The following is a 16,897-nucleotide window of genomic DNA, read 5'->3' as shown; positions in this document are numbered from 1 at the left end:
TCGGTGCGGCTCTATACGGCGCCTGCACACCGACGTTCGGCTACTTTCGGAAAATCGTGACGCGATAGATGCGACCGTCGGAAGCCTGTCGGAAGACTGTCAATCAAATAGGAACGCCCAGTCCCGCAGCCCATACCCGGAAACGGCGGAGAAGATCGCTCTCTAAAACGGTAAGTACTGCTTCGTTTTTAAAAAATTACCCGATTCCCCTTGACAAAATGAGCATCAATCTAATGTTAAAAATTAACATTTCCGGGTAAACCTCCACTTTAAATGTCCTTTTTATCTTCTGAGAAATCCTCACTTACTGTTCTTCTGTCTGTAACTACACACCGTAATGCAAGGCTTTCTCCCTGGTGTGGAGAAAACCCGTTGAGGGGGCGAGCAGGAGTGTCAGGACGCCCACTAACACAGCTCCTTTCTCTATCTGCAAAGTAGAGAGTGTCCTGACTTGCCTGCTCGCCCCCTCCCCCCTCAAGAAGCTTTCTCCACACCAGGGAGAAAGCCTTGCATTACTGTGTGTAGTTACAGACAGACGAACAGAAAGTAGGGATTTCTCAGAAGAAATTAGGACATTTAGACTTAATTTCCATGGAAGTTTTTGGACGTTTTTACAGCCACTTTTCTGAGCGTTTTTTTGCAGCTTAAAAACGGCTCTCCATGTTAGTCTATGGCCTCATGCCCACCATGACGTTTTTGAGCTGTAGATGGCTGAGCCGTTTTTAAGCTGCAAAAAAAACCAGGACCAGTGCATTCTGAAGCTCCAGCCTTAGAGCTGTAAAAACGCCAGACGTTAAACGCTCAAAAACGTGCAAAAAAAAAAAACACGGACAGCGTTTTTAAGCTGTAAAAAAGGCTAAAAAAAGTGGCTGTAAAAACGTCCATGGAAATGAAGCCTAAATGTCCTTTTTTCTTCTGAGAAATCCCTACTTCCTGTTCTTCTGTCTGTTACTACACACAGTAATGCAAGGCTTTCTTCCTGGTGTGGAGAAAGCCTCTTGAGGGGGGAGGGGGCGAGTAGGAGTGTCAGGACGCCCATTAACACACAGCTCCTTTCTCTATCTGCAAAGTAGAGAGTGTCCTGACTTGCCTGCTCGCCCCCTCAAGAGGCTTTCTCCACACCAGGGAGAAAGCCTTGCATTACGGTGTGTAGTTACACAGAAGAACAGGAAGTGAGTATTTCTCAGAAGAAATAAGGACATTTAAAAGCAAAAACGAAGGATGAGGTAAGTGAATGAGGACTGCACTAAGGTAAAGGAAGCTATTTAGGGAAAAAAATTACCTTTACAACCCCCTTTAAGCTAGCCCCATAAGAATTCTGTGTAATGTAAAGTCCAAGAGATCAGAACCAACACAGGAAGTAATCACAAACTGACCGCATAGTCATTTCGGTCTATAGGCTGTCCAGTAAGTTTTTTTTTTTGCTGCACAGTGCAATGCATGTATTATTTAATCGCACACACCAGGTCCATGTCCAGCAAATATTACATACTGTATTCTCTATTGTAGAGGAAACTGACTCACATGCAGCATTGTAGGGTAGGAGAAACAAAACAGCACATTTTTTTTTATTGTGATCAGTAAGGTAAGACACTTTTTTTTCCTTCTTTCTTTCCTAAACAACCGTTTGCTTAGCAAGGGATTCGTTCGTTTTTGGCAATGTGGTGCATCAAATCCACACTGGTTGCTAAAACTGTTAACTTCTCGTATATAAAACGAAATAGTTATCTGTAGCCGTCAAAACTGACTTCTTATCCCCTCTACTGTGATATATCTTAACAAGTTGCGACCTACTTAAGATTTGGTGCCAAATTGCCAAAATTCTGTTCCTTTGTGGGAGGATGTTGGGTAGCTAAGACAAACCTTTTCCCCTTGTAGATAAATGTTCCTTTTTGTGTAGCAGTTGGTGCACAACAGGTTAATGTGATGTCAGGTTCCCCCCTTCGATAATGGTGTAACGTATAGCACACGACGTCTTGTTTCAGAGGGGGTTAAATCATTTAACACAGGAAAACCTTAACTTGTGACAAGCACTCGGCTGACAGTGGGGACATAGGTACATTTATGCTGTGTACTTGTAGAGTGTCTGTATCCTCATCAATTTTTTATTGTGCTTTTATTTTCGGCAGTTTTTATTTTATTTTTTAAGCTGCCCAAATAGAAAACTAAAGTCTTTTTGTGTGTGTTTGTTGTTTTTTTTATTTATTTTTTTGTATTTTATTTTTACACTGGAATGTTTATTTTCTTTTTTTCATAGCAAAATGATATTTGAAGGTAGAAATTATATATTTATTATTTAGAATATATCATCTATTATTATTATTTTTATTATTATTATTATTATTATTATTATTATTATTATTTAGAATATATCATCTATTAGTATTTAGAATACTTTTCTTATAGCAAAATGCTATTTGAACTTGGTAGCAAATATAAATGTATTATTATTTAGAATATATCATATATTATTATTTAAAATATGTCATCTATTATTATTTAGAATCATTTTCTCATAGCAAAATGCTATTTGAAGGTGGTAGAAAATATATATTATTATTATTTAGAAATGTATTATTATTATTTAGAATATATCATCTATTATTATTATTATTATTATTATTATTATTATTATTTAGAATATATAATCTATTAGTATTTAGAATACTTTTCTAATAGCAAAATGCTATTTGAACTTGGTAGAAAATATATATTTATTATTATTTAGAATATATCATCTATTATTATTTAAAATATGTCATCTATTTATTATTTAGAATAATTTTCTCATAGCAAAATGCTATTTGAAGGTGGTAGAAAATATATATATTATTATTATTTAGAAATGTATTATTATTATTTAGAATATATCATCTATTATTATTATTATTATTATTTAGAATCATTTTCTCATAGCAAAATGCCTTTTGAAGGTGGTCGAAAATATATATTTTATTATTTAGAATATATCATCTATTATTATTTAAAATATTTTTTTCATAGCAAAATGCTATTTGAAGGTGGTAGGAAATATATATTATTATTTAGAAATTATTATTAATATTATATTATTATTACCGTATTTATCGGCGTATAACACGCACAGGCATATAACACGCACCCTAACTTTAAGAGGGAATTTTCAGGGAAAAAACTTACCATAGCCCCCTGCGTATAACACGCAGGCACAGTTTACCCTCTATTTTCAGAGTAAAAAAGTGAGTGTTATACGCCAATAAATACAGTATATCATCTATTATTATTTAGAATAATTTTCTCATAGCAAAATGCTATTTGAAGGTGGGAGAAAATATATATGTATTATTATTTAGAATATATCATCTATTATTATTATTTAGAATAATTTTCTCATTGCAAAATGCTATTTAAAGGTGGTAGAAAATATGTATTTATTATTATTTAGAATATATCATATATTAATAACTAAAATATCTAATTATTAATAATTTAAGTATATTATCTATTAATAATTATTTATTTGTGTTTATATAATAGGGAGGTGATGCATGCACTGATTACTGAAATCTATTTTTGTGTCTGTTAAGTTATAGGGAAAAGTAAAGGAATTGCAATGTAAGTCACGGAGACAAACAAAAAAAGAATATTTGCGAGGGAGATTGTCAGTTTTCAAAACACTTAATACAGACCCCTACCTTTTTGGATTTGTACATCATAAAAATAAAAAAAATGAAGGCATGGATCTCAGCAGGTGGCCCAGATATATGTACAATACTGCCAAGGCAACAGAAAAATGTAAATACTTTGGTACAAATTACACATTTATTGCCTGTGGAAGGTTTGCATTTTTTTTGAAGATGTCCTATTTTTATATTTCAGCACTGCTCTTTGACTATGGAAACAGAGAGACCCGATGGATATATAACTAGTAAGTGGCAATTTTTATTAAAAAAAAAAGTTTTGCTCTGCTTTTCTTGTGATAGTACTTCATTTGCCTGTGGAAGAATCCAGATTGCTTTTTCTTTATTATTCTATATAGAAATGGGATCATAGGAAAATAGGGTGAAAAATAGTATGGCAGGTTAGGAATTCCTTATTACATATTTGGGGTCATTTTAATAATTTTTAGGGATTTTTTTTTACTGAGTAGATATAGCTAAACATCATGGAGCCCAGGACAACCCATCCATATTTTTTATTTTTTTTTTGTAATAAAAAGTTTACCGAAAAGCCAAAGTTCTGTCAATAGCCGTGACTACGTTTTTAAGATTTAAAAAAAAAAAGATTTTTCGGTAGCCAATTCGTGTTGTAAAACTGATATTTTTTAGGCACACATTTTATTAAAATCTTTAAAAGTGTAGAATTGACCCTAAAAACCAGGGACAGAGTCAGCATTCTAATGCACATTTTCAACACCAAGTTTGGTGAAAGTGTTAAAAGTTGGCTGCAACATTCTACATAAGTCATCCTTCTAGGTATTTATGAATAGGTCTGTTTCTTATCCCACCCCCCTTTTATTATCAAAGCACATAGCTTCAAGAGGACAAAACTTGCTGAACCAGCATTCTTGGGTGATTGTATATCCATTGACCAGGATAGCCCAAAGCCTTGGAGATAGGTAGTCAGGGTGTATGGTGTCAGGATCTCGGTGCGTTAAAGTGACAGGTGCATTTGTTCCCTTGCTCCTTGTAAGATATCTTGCTGCTTAACTCGCACCACTCTTCTTGGTTACCAAGCCTTTGGATGACGACATAGTGTTTGTTTTACCATAACACGGGGCGTTTTATATATGTCGCTTGAGGAAAGGGTGCAGACTAAGTAAAATATGCGGGCTGTCTGAAATGTTGAGTTAAATTTACAGTTAGTTTGCGTTCACTCGTAACTCTGTACCAATTGTGTTTTAAAATAACGCCCTCACTGTTTTTAAAGTGACAGTCGCCAAGTTTTCGTTTTCTTAAGTGCCTGTGTATGCAAAATATTAATTAGGGCTCATTAACACCATGTCTGGTGACCTGCATGTTTCTGCACTGGGTAAATACAGGTTACTGCAACAGTGTTTCTTTATGTTCAAACCACAACATTGTGTACATACATGTGCAGTGCGTTGTCTTAAAATGAAACATGTATGCATTTTAACGTAATGAATGTTTACACAATGCAAATTACCGTATATACTCGAGTATAAGCCAACTCGAATATAAGCCGAGGCACCTAATTTTACCACAAAAAAACTGGGAAAACGTATTGACTCGAGTATAAGCCTAGAGTGTCCATCTGCATGCCTCACTGTGTCCATGCCCATGCCTCACTGTGCCCATGACTAGACTGACGTTTAACATTGGAGTCTATGGAAGGGGTGCCCGGCTTTGAAAAATTGGTACTCCCCAGCCATTGGTCCCCCAGACAACAAACTTTGCACACTTGTAGAGGAGAAATGGGGCTACATGTGTGCCAAGTACCGGGTCCAGGACCTACGACCAGCTGGTCCCGGGTCCCGAAAGTCACACGAGAGAGAAGACCATTTAACATGGGAGTCTATGGAAGGGGTGCCCGGCTTTTAAAAATCGGTGGTCCCCGGCCGTAGGTCCCCCAGACAACAAACTTTGCACACTTGTAGAGGAGTTGTGTGCCAAGTTTTGGGGTCCAGGGGACCTACGGCTGGCTGGTACCGGGTCCCCAAAGTCCGGGAGATCAGGCTCAAAAAGGTGACTCGAGTATAAGCAGAGGGGGGCAATTTCAGCATAAAAAAAATGTGCTGAAAAATTCGGCTTATACTCGAGTATATACGGTAAGTGTAAAAGTTTTTTTTGAGCCTTCCAGGAAACTGGGAATGATACAAAAGGCGGACTGCAAAATGCTCATTAATGGCTGAACATTAACATGCATGCCAACAAGCATTACTGCACATGCATTTTCAGGGTGTTAAAGTGCATTTTTATGTGCAGTATGGCAGGAAAGGACCCCTTTGCATTAAACAGTGTGCAAAAGCACATAGAAAATGCAAATAAATGCAACGCGTTCATCAGCGTTTGGCTTTTTTTGTGTGGTCAGAAAAACGACTCTTGAAAACGATTTTAGGACGTTCAGAAAACAACCCATAAACTTCCCTGCTGATAAACGTCCAAAAACGTCCATGTGTGCATGGACACATAGGATAACATAGGGTGGAGTTCATGCACTTTTAAAAAAAAATGCCCAAACTCCAAAAAACTTCAGTTTATGAGCTCCAGTGTGCATGGAGCCGAAAGTTTGGAGTTGAAGTGATGCCCTATATTCACTAACTTAAGTTTTAATAAAGATGCAAGCTTTCGGCATGACTTGGACCCCATCTGGCTGACTTAAGTTCGCCACCAAAGTATATTATTTAAACTCGTAACTGTTTGCATCCATTCATGGCTAACATGTTACAATACTTTAATGCCCTGTACACACGATCGGATATCTGATGGAATCTAATCCGATGGATTTTTTCGTCGGATATCCGATGAAGCTGACTTTCATCAGTCTTGCCTACACACCATCAGTCAAAAATCCGACTGTGCCAAAACGCGGTGACGTACAACACTACGACGAGCCAAAAAAATAAAGTTCAATGCTTCCGAGCATGCGTCGACTTGATTCTGAGCATGCGTGGATTTTTGTCCGATGGAGTTCCACACAGACGATCGGATTTTTCTATCGGCTTTTTATCCATAGGAAAATTTTCACTGATGGGGGAAAAAAAACGATGGGGCCCACACACGATCGGTTTGTCCGATGAAAACAGTCAATGGGTCGGTTTTCAAACCGATCGTGTGTACACGGCTTTAGACATTCATTAGAGGTATTCTTATGTTTTGGACCTTTTGATCTGTTATAACAAGTACCCATGCAGCGTTATAGCCACAAAAATATTCAGTGATTAAATCGAGATCTTTTATGGTAACAGTCCAACTAAATTCAAGACAACAAGTAGTGAAAATGAAAAGCAAGGAGTACCAATGTGAAGATTTTGTAGACCGGGTATTTTTCTAACATCAGGCCTTTGCATTTCTTTACAAGTCGGCAGAACTGCAGTGGTACGCCACCAAACTATCCCTATTGCCTTTTGTAACCACTGTATAGGGCACTGATCACAGTAAGGCTATACAGTAAAACCTTGGTTTGAGAGCGTTTTGCAAGACAAGAAAAATATTTTTATAAATTTTGCCTTGATATACAAGCAATGTCTTTATAAGAGTAGCGTCATGTCATAACTGGGTATAAAAAAAAGAGAAGGGAAGAGCCTCTAAGTGCAGCAATATGGTTACATTTAATGAAGGTACAACATTTAGCAACTTATTGCTACACTTAGAGGCGCCTCTCTTCTCTTTTGTACCCTGTAAAAAAAATGCTTTGATATACAAGTGCTTTGGATTACAAGCATGTTTCTGGAACGAATTATGCTCGAAAACCAAGGTTTTACTGTATACATGCCAATGTGCTGGTGTTTTGGTCTTTTCTGTACTGGTTTACAGGGAAATTAAAGACTTGTTTCTACCTTGGTACATAGGTTAATGTGCATTGTGTTGATTCACATGCTATGCCTTTTTTGGGAAGAATTCACCTGAATGGCAAATTGCAGGTCAATGCACTAAAAAGCAGGAATTTGTTTTCCCCTAATGCACAACACATTGGTGGGAACATTCTTTATTAAAAACAGCTGAATTTCTGGTGAACCGCATTCAACACAAGTATTGCGCTAGTCTGTTTCATGCGTGTGTTTTTTTTTTTTTTCTTTCACACCCCACATCTTAGAAATTGCACCAAGCATCTTTTTGATGTACTGGTGTAAAGCTCTTGGCAATCCTGTTGTTGGAGGCAACTTTCCAGTGATGGGACCGCTAAGCTTTTGGCATAGTCACCCATTTGGAGTGAGATGTAGCTCTTTCACTGTTCCCTTAAAGCGGATCTCCACTCTAAAGTGAAGTCGCGCTGATCGGCACCCTCCCCCCCTCCGGTGTCACATTTGACACCTTTCAGGGGGGAGGGGGGTGCAGGTACCTGTCTACAGACAGGTATCTGCACCCACTTCCGGCCCTACGATGCGGGCAAAAGACGGGTTTTTTCCTTGTTTCCCGTCCGTCCCCCGTTGTATGCTGGGAACACTCGGCTCCCAGCACACAGCGGGAGCCAATCGGCGGGCGCAGCGCGACTCGCGCATGCGCCGTAGGGAACCGGGCAGTGAAGCCGGAGCGCTTCACTTCCTGGTTCCCTCACCGTGGATGGAGGGGGGAGCAGCAGGGTGACGAGCGATCGGCTCGTCATCTGCTGCGATCAGCGCTGGACTCCAGGACAGGTAAGTGTCCTTATATTAAAAGTCAGCAGCTGCAGTATTTGTAACTGCTGGCTTTTAATATATTTTTTTAGTGGCACATCCGCTTTAATAGTGAGTGGATTCTTCAGTATTTTGGGCCAGCGCAGTAGTGACTTCATGAGGCATGGGTGCTCAACCTGTCGCCCTCCAGCTGTTGCGGAACTACAAGTCCCATGAGGCATTGCAAGGCTGACCGTTACAAGCATGACTCCCAAAGGCAGAGGCATGATGGGACTTGTGGTTGGTGAACAGGCGCAGGGCCACAGGTTGAGCACCCATGGCATGAGGGCAAGAGAAAGCCTTCCCTCTGATCTACTGCTGGTGGCACAAAAATCACCCCTCTGTTATGCCCCTTACTATCCTACTATATTTTAGCATTTACTCCCATCTGCCTTGCCTTGAATGACAGATCTATCTTTAAAAGGGTACACAATAATGTATATTATGTTTTAAGCTGTCCTGGTGCTCAAGAGCATGTAAAGTTTTTTTTTTTTTTTTTCCCCAGCAAATTATTTGCCTAATTTAATTCTTCATAGTCTAGCATGTTCCATTCATTCCCCTATTTTACTGACTTGAAATTACATTTGAACTTTTTTCTGATTCTGTGTTCATATAAAATAAGTGGGTGTTGTTTTAACTATTTGGTTCCTTGCTACAGTTCAGTGGTTTATTTTTTTTCATGTAGTTTATGTATTTTGAATACAAAAAGAAGAATCCTAGCCAAAAATGTAAAGCTGTACCAAATCAAATTGGTCATGTGATCCATAAACGTGAAAAAATTGCACATCTAGGAACATCCATAGTTAAATAATGACCATATGTGGGTCCCAAAGTAGACCAAGGTACTGTGCGGGGTACATGAGTAAATTGTTTTACATTACCCATTATAATTCCACCTATGCAAATGCAAATTAATCATAATGCTAATCTTCAGTGATTTTTTTTATTTATTTTTTATCCGGTTTTCATTGCACTTTGATATTTATCATCAGCTTCATGCTTTCAATGTAAACTGATTGTGGTAGGTTACCCTAATCTAATCTGTTCTTTTATTTTAAATTTTTTGGAAGCTGGTTGAATTAATTTGAAAGGAGCTGGACCTTTTTTTTTTACCATGTACCTTTTTTTTAAAGCAGTCTTGCTCTACCATTTTACTGCAGAGGAGCCCTTGATATAATTATTCGTTGTAGGTAAACCCTTTCAAAAACGATCTCATTGGGGGCTAGTGGGAAGAATTTCCCTGTTGTAGTGATGGTCACAATGCCACCCTTACAGATAGCTTTGGGTTCATGCAGCTGGAACTCTTGTTGAGAATGAGTTCAGTAGAATGTGTTGTCCAAGGTACAGTAGGTATTGTCTAAGGTACAGTATTTCACCCTCCTTACATTAAACATAGTGTTTTTTTTGCCGGAGGGTTAATGGCTATTGCCTACAGTTTTGTTTTTTTGTGCTCTTTGGATTTGGGCGGCATTGTATCATGGTCTTGGTGATTGAGCTTACATTAGACAGGACAAGCTATGGTTAATTTATAACTTACTGTGTACTGCAGTGCTGTTCTATCTCTATATTTCTATATAGATTATTTATATATATATATATATATATATATATATATAGATATAGATATAGATATATAGATATATATATAGATATAGATATAGAGATAGATAGATTTAAAATCCTAGGTGCTAACTGGCTTTATATCACTTGACACAGTAGAATATAGGTGTGGGCTAGCAAGATGGCACCCCCGTAGCATTTAACACTTGACAGATAAAGGACTATTCCTGCAAATCAGATGAAATTCAATATACGGTTTTCATAGTCTAAAAGTGTATATACCAAATGTTTTACAAAACAAATGAGAAATTAATGTTGATACTTGGAAAGAACTGGAATGCTTTTAAAACCGACTATAAACACAATAAGTCAATTGGACATGTAAGCACAACCTGACCACTTTTGGGCATCTGTTTGCCAAACGCATCCCATACAGCAGGGGTCTCCAAACATTCTAAACAAAGGGCCGGTTTATTGTCCTTCAGACTCTTGGAGGGCCGGACTTTGGCCATCGGTGGGTGGAAATTTTTCTGGCATCAGTGGAACTAAACATATCGTATTAGGGGGAGAAATAGTGGCCCCATCGTTGGTATCATAGGGAGGAATAGTGCCCCATTAGTGGTGTCAGTGGGAGAAATGGTGCTCCACTGTTGGTACCAGATGTCAGAATAGTGTCTCGTATCAGTGGGAGGGATAGTGCCCCAAGGGCCGAATAAAGGCAAGCAAAGGGCCGCATCCGGCCCTCGGGCCGCAGTTTGGAGACCACTGCCATACAGTAATGATGATCCAGATGACTGTTTTTGCTTCACTTTTGGAGAGGGGTTGTTGGAGGTTGGCGGCAGATGGTCTTGATATAAACTTATCAGGGTTTGCAGTTATGATTGCGTGGGTTTAAGAACTCATCCAACAGCTATCGCCCCTTAGAGGCCCTGCTGGTACCATATGTACGGGAACTTTTTTTTTTTTTGGCGAAACAAAATAGATTTCCTGGAAAAATGCATCCTGTATAATTGATTGTTTCTTCCTTCAAGATCAGTTAGAACTGGACACCTACTGTATGCAGAGGGCACAAACTACCCATAGACCTACATCTTTTCAAATCATATAATGATCATGTGCGTCAAGTGCATCCAATTCTGTTAGTTCATCTAGTGCTGCCTACCGTCTCCCTAGATTGACAATGCTGCTGTCCAACGGTGTCTCCATTGCTCCTCCATTGGAGTTAAAAACATTAAAGTTGGCCATAAACATATTGTAACTTGGCTGGTTTAGCAGAAACCATCCTAATAATTTTGACAGAAGTTGATCGTTAAATCTATTTTTCTTTTTTTTTTTCAATTAAGCCCTCTAGCTGGGTTTAATTCTGTTTCAAAGCTCATCTATTCCCAAAACTTTTCTTTTTAGTTTGGGGCAGAGTGAGGAAAGACTAGAACCTCTGTCAGATTTTACTTCTATTCCGGACTCTGTTAGGGAGATATCCCCTCACTTTTTGATCTGGTGACAAACTTTTGCTAGCCAGGAGGCGAGAGAAAATCTGCAACAGGGAAATGGACAATTGAAAGCTGACCGAGGTCCTAGCATTCCCCTACTTGCCATTTTTACTTCCCATTTTTGTGATGTTTCCACTTCCTGTTCAGGGGACAAACGTTTTACCGGACAGGAATTGAAGGAATCTTTTATATGGCAGTAAAACCTTTATAGGATTTCTAATTCTTCACCACTATCCAAAATCAAAAAAATAGGACCTGTGAGTAGAGAATTGTCAGAACTCTTAATTATCATCCTTATTGAAGGTGGTAAATAAGCCAATATAACAGCCAAGGCATTAGCAAAGCCCTTCATCAAGGATACAAGAAAAAAGATAAAACGTAGTCATAATGATGCGAAATTATGTCTACACTTTAGACACGTGTTTAGACATTTTTCATCAGTATGAAAATCGGTAATCAGAAAATCGTTTTTTATTCTTGTGGCTTTAAAGACGGGGGAGCGATGTTACCCTTCCCCCCCCCAAACGCGTTGGCTTTTTTTTATGTCTTATTCTACTAACCATTGCAATTAATATCTTAGACTTTCATCCAATTTGGCTCTATTTTTAGTTTAGTTTTTTAAAAAAAAAATTTTTTTTATTTATTTAAATGGTTTGAGCCACTGTCAGGTGCAGATTGATGGAAACCTTGATTTGTGGAAGCCATCTCACCAGAGTTATCAATCTTGTTGGAATTTTTCCTTCATCTGATTACACTTGCAAGTTTAAAAGTTCTGCTTGACAGTCAAGCAACTAGAAATGTCAACCATTTTTATTCTGTACAGTTGTCCTTGAACATTTTAAATTGTTATTATCATGTCCAGCAAGGTTTTCACTGGCAAAGACGTGATTGTAGCCGTATTAGTGCAATTGTGACAGGGAAAAATTGAGTTCTGTCCGTGATACTTTTTTTATTTGCACTAACATACAATTTTTCAGGACAAGCTTTCGGGGTATGTCCTCTTCTTCAAAGTCCAAGCAGTACTCTCTTTAGAAGAGATGTCACAATTTTTTTTGATATTTTAATTACTGATGAATTACCACAAGAATGTATACAGCATAGTTGTGTTTGGTTTTTCTCAAAATTTTAAGCTGGTTGCTTTAAAAGTTCTTACAGATAATAATTCTTAACTGAGAGAAGTCATAAAAATCCCTAAACGATGGAATGCCCTTCTAGCTGGGAATTGCATCCACAGGAAAGAACATGTTAAGACTCTGGGAGAAAACATTCTGTGAGGAGGAGAGGGATCCTGTTGCAAATATGATATTCCTCAGGAGTTTTTTTTTTGGAAGGCATCTTGGAGATTGATCTCTGTGCAAAGATTGCTGAGGTCCTCTTCTCATCGTTTACTCATATGTCCTAGAACGGAGTACGGAGTAAACCCCGTTGGCTACTACACTACCTACCTAGACCCCATAGAAAGAAAGGTTCCACATCTACGTGAAAACCAGGCTATTGATGTTGACTATTGTTGTGTGTTGAAAACTATTGCTCCCCACTGTGCCACATCACTAGATGTTAAGTGCCGGTTCACACTACAGCGACATGAAAGTCGGCAGGACTGCGAGGCAACTTCAAGTTGCCTCCGGGACAGGCAACTTTGCCAGTGGCCAATCAAACAATAATCAGCTCTGTGGGAGGTAGGGGTTTGCCTGAGAAACTATTTTCTCTTTCTGTAAAGTTGCTTCAGTTAAGACACCAATCCGACTTTTGAGGCGACTTCCATTGAAATCTATGGGTACAAGTCGCCTTGAAGTAGTACAGGAACTTTTTCTGAAGTCGGAGCAAATTCAGTAGTGTGCATTAAGACGGCTCTTATTCACTTCAATGTAATTGCTCATGACACAAGTCGGATCCCAAGTCGCGGTTGTGTGAACGGGTACTTACCGTGGGTGTTTGTTTTATGTAAAAAAACTAAAATCATTATAATTTCTTTATTATATTTGACAACCTGTAGGACTGTTGCCTCAAAGAGGCTACAGGTTCCAGCATGATTAAACTTTGATACTTACATTTTTTTTTTTACTGAATGGCTTTGTTTCCCAATTTTGCCCCTCTACTTAAAGGGGTTGTAAAGGATTTTTTTCCCCCTAAATAGCTTCCTTTACCTTAGTGCAGTCCTCCTTCACTTACCTCATCCTTCGATTTTGCTTTTTAATGTCCTTATTTCTTCTGAGAAATGCTTACTTCCTGTTCTTCTGTCTGTAACTCAACACCGTAATGCAAGGCTTTCTTCCTGGTGTGGAGAAAGCCTCTTGAGGGGGCGAGCAGGCAAGTCAGGACACTCTCTACTTTGCAGATAGAGAAAGGAGCTGTGTGTTAGTGGGCGTCCTGATACTCCTGCTTGCCCTCTCCCCCCCTCAAGAGGCTTTCTTCACACCTGGGAGAAAGCCTTGCATTACTGTGTTTAGTTACAGACAGAAGAACAGGAAGTGAGCATTTCTCAAAAGAAATAAGGACATTTAAAAGCAAAATGGAAGGATGAGGTAAGTGAAGGAGGACTGCACTAAGGTAAAGGAAGCTATTTAGGGAAAAAACATTTTTTCCTTTACAACCCTGTTAAGGAACAATTTGTGGAATGTAGAGTAGGTAGCCATAAATAAATATTTTTTTTATATTTTAGAACCATAATGTCTGGGGCCTACTGTAGTACCTGGTTGCTTTCATACTCCTTGCTGGTTACCAATGCCATGCAACGAAGGATAGCTAAGGGAAGAGTAAAGCCCCGTACACATGATCAGGCCTTTACCCGGCCAAACTCGCATTGGAATTTAGACGGAATAAACATTCAATATGATTTAGGGTGAACCTCCGCTTTAAGTGCAAAAAATAAAGCGCAGTGCCCAAGTGTAAATCCCTATCCTCCTCTGTATGAGTCATTTATGGGACATCCAATTGTGTATAATATTCACATAACCATAAAACCATTTAATCTTTATAGTGCCCAAAATGAATCATTTGCATGAAAAAAAAACAAAAAAAAAAAAACGATAAATATAATAATTATTCCAAACCAACATGTGCTCAGTGGTAACAGTTGATCTGGCATCTGGGATAGGGTTTAATACTTGAGCGCTGCACTTTTTATTTTTTGCACGTAAACCAGTACCAACCAAAAACATTTTATATTTTGCAGCTTACCAATTATTAGATGTGGTGTCTGTGTTAGTTATCTTTTTTTTGTTACCTTTTTCCCTCTGTTTTCACTTGGTGATCTGGCCAGTATCACACCTCCCTGTATTAGTGTCCCCACTCTGGATGAAGGAGCACAAAGACGCCTTTGGACAGCGGCATTGTCAGTCAGGTGGGAAGAGAGTGTTAGATGTACTAGCAGATTTAGATACACTGAACAATTGACGTCAAACTCCAGCTAACACATTTTATAAACCGTTACAGAAAAATTTGCATTTAATACATTCAACATTTTAATTAAAAAAATTTATTTCCACTTGTGTCAGCTTATTTTATATAGAATAAAAGTTGAACCCAACAGGATATAAAATAGAGACGTAATGATATTGGGGGTCAGAACTGAAAATTGGAACTACTTTGTAGGGTAAAATCAATGGCCCGGATTCAGATAGCAGTTACGACGGCGTATCTCCGTATACGCCGTCGTAACTCTGAGTTGCGGGGTCGTATCTATGCGACTGATTCATAGAATTAGTTGCGCATAGATTTCCCTAAGATCCGACCGGCGTAAGTGTCTTACACCGTCGTATCTTAGGCTGTATATTTACACTGGCCGCTAGGTGGCGCTTCCGTAGATTTACGCGAGGAATATGCAAATTAGGTAGATACGCCGATTCAGAAACGTACGTCCGCCCGGCGCATTTTTTTACGTCGTTTACTTTAGGCTTTTTCCGGCGTAAAGTTACCCCTGCTATATGAGGGGTATCCTATGTTAAGTATGGACGTCGGGCCAGCGTCGAATTTTCCATCGATTACGTCGTTTGCGTAAGTCGTTCGCGAATAGGGCTGTACGTAAGTTACGTTCACGTCTAAAGCATTGACGATTTGCGGCGTAATTATGAGCATGCGCACTGGGATTCTTTCACGAACGGCGCATGCGCCGTTCGTAAAAAACTTCAAATACGTGGGGTCACAATTAATTTAAATAAAACACGCCCACATCATCCACATTTTAATTAGGCAGGCTTACACCGGACCACATACGCCACGCCACCGTAACTTAGGGCGCAAGTTTTTTATGAATACGGAACTTGCGCCCTAAGTTAGGGCGGTGTAACTTATCTGAGATACGTTACGCCCGCCGATAGATACACCATTGTATCTGAATCCGGGCCAATGACTGTAGCTGGAAGTGAGGGACAGCAGCCAATTCTGCTTTACTACAAGGATTCATTTGGGGTTTGATAATCAAAATTCTGATCCAAAAAAAATAAATAATCATTCTGTTGACTTTGCTTAAAGTGGTGTTAAATCCAAAGGAAAACATTTCTTATATTTCAACTTACCATTTTTTTTTAGATGTGATGGCTGCATTAGTTTTCTCTTTTTAGGCTTTCTTTCCTATTATTTTGGTGATCTGACCAATAAGCCTGCTTTTAAACAGAACAAGCTGACGTAGCGTTTGAGACAAACCATTTACCACTGGCAGGGGTGATTACCATGTGCAGTTTTTATTAATTTACTGTATGTAACCTTTTATCCAAAAGGAACAAAACTGTTGCTGAAAATGGAATTTGTCTTCAATGTAGGTTTAGCACTGCTTTTAAAACTGCATGAAGCTCAGTTCTGCTTTTGTCCAGTTGGCATTCCTCTTGTCCGATGGGCTCTTTCCCTAAAGGCAGATACATTCTGACGGTTGTCTTTTCTTTTTCTAGGTGATAATGAGCTTGTGCCCGAGAGGGATCACTCCAACATGGCCATAGACCTGACCTCCTGCACACCTAATGGACAGCATTCCTCCCCCAATCACATGGCAAGCAGTAAGTCATGTCAGCTTTTCTTTGCAACCATTGTAAAATATATATTCACAGAAGTAGAACGCGTCCTGCATTTTCATTACCGTTTGTTATTTGGCAGTTTCAACCAACATACTTTTTTGGCTTTACCCCTTGTTACTAAATATTGTTTTACACAGATCTGCTAAATTGACAAGTCACCAAAAATTATTGCATAGGTTTTGCTAATACACACAGATTTTTATTGGCTGTCTGTTTAGTGTATATTGCAAACGTTTTAAACAAAAGGGCCACTTTACTGTCCTTCAGGCTTTAGAGGGGTGGACTGTGGCCAGTGTGAGTAAAAAATGCCCTGGCATCAGTGGGAGTAAACCCTGCCCCATTATAGGTTTTAGCAGGAGGAATAGTGCCCCATCATTGGTCTAGGCAGGAGGAATAGTGCCCCATCATTGGTCTAGGCAGGAGGAATAGTGCCCCATCATTGGTGTTGGCAGGAGGAACAGTGCCCCATCATTGGTCTAGGCAGGAGGAATAGTGCTCCATCATTGGTCTTGGCAGCTGGAATA

At 38.9% G+C, this 16,897-nt stretch overlaps 1 protein-coding gene across 14 annotated transcripts in view; it reads left to right on the top strand.

The window, feature by feature from the left end:
* Nucleotides 1–16,897, top strand: part of IKZF2 (IKAROS family zinc finger 2) — a 141,084-nt gene that overhangs the window by 18,477 nt on the left and 105,710 nt on the right. For 11 of the 14 annotated variants that reach the window (XM_040357473.1, XM_040357471.1, XM_040357469.1 and 8 more), the window contains exons 2-4: nucleotides 3,567–3,774; nucleotides 3,859–3,907; nucleotides 16,251–16,355. In XM_040357473.1, the coding sequence (XP_040213407.1) occupies nucleotides 3,709–3,774; nucleotides 3,859–3,907; nucleotides 16,251–16,355 (220 nt within the window). In that variant the 5' untranslated portion in view covers nucleotides 3,567–3,708. Of the gene's footprint in view, nucleotides 1–1,679; nucleotides 2,057–3,566; nucleotides 3,775–3,858; nucleotides 3,908–16,250; nucleotides 16,356–16,897 lie in introns of those variants that run through there. The other 3 variants (XM_040357464.1, XM_040357467.1, XM_040357462.1) reach the window with 2 other exon arrangements.

Source organism: Rana temporaria, chromosome 6, assembly GCF_905171775.1.
Source record: "Rana temporaria chromosome 6, aRanTem1.1, whole genome shotgun sequence".
In the NCBI taxonomy this organism is placed as follows: domain Eukaryota; kingdom Metazoa; phylum Chordata; class Amphibia; order Anura; family Ranidae; genus Rana; species Rana temporaria.
The sequence above is the reverse complement of the archived record's forward strand: the minus strand, read 5'-3'. Positions and strand labels throughout refer to the sequence as shown.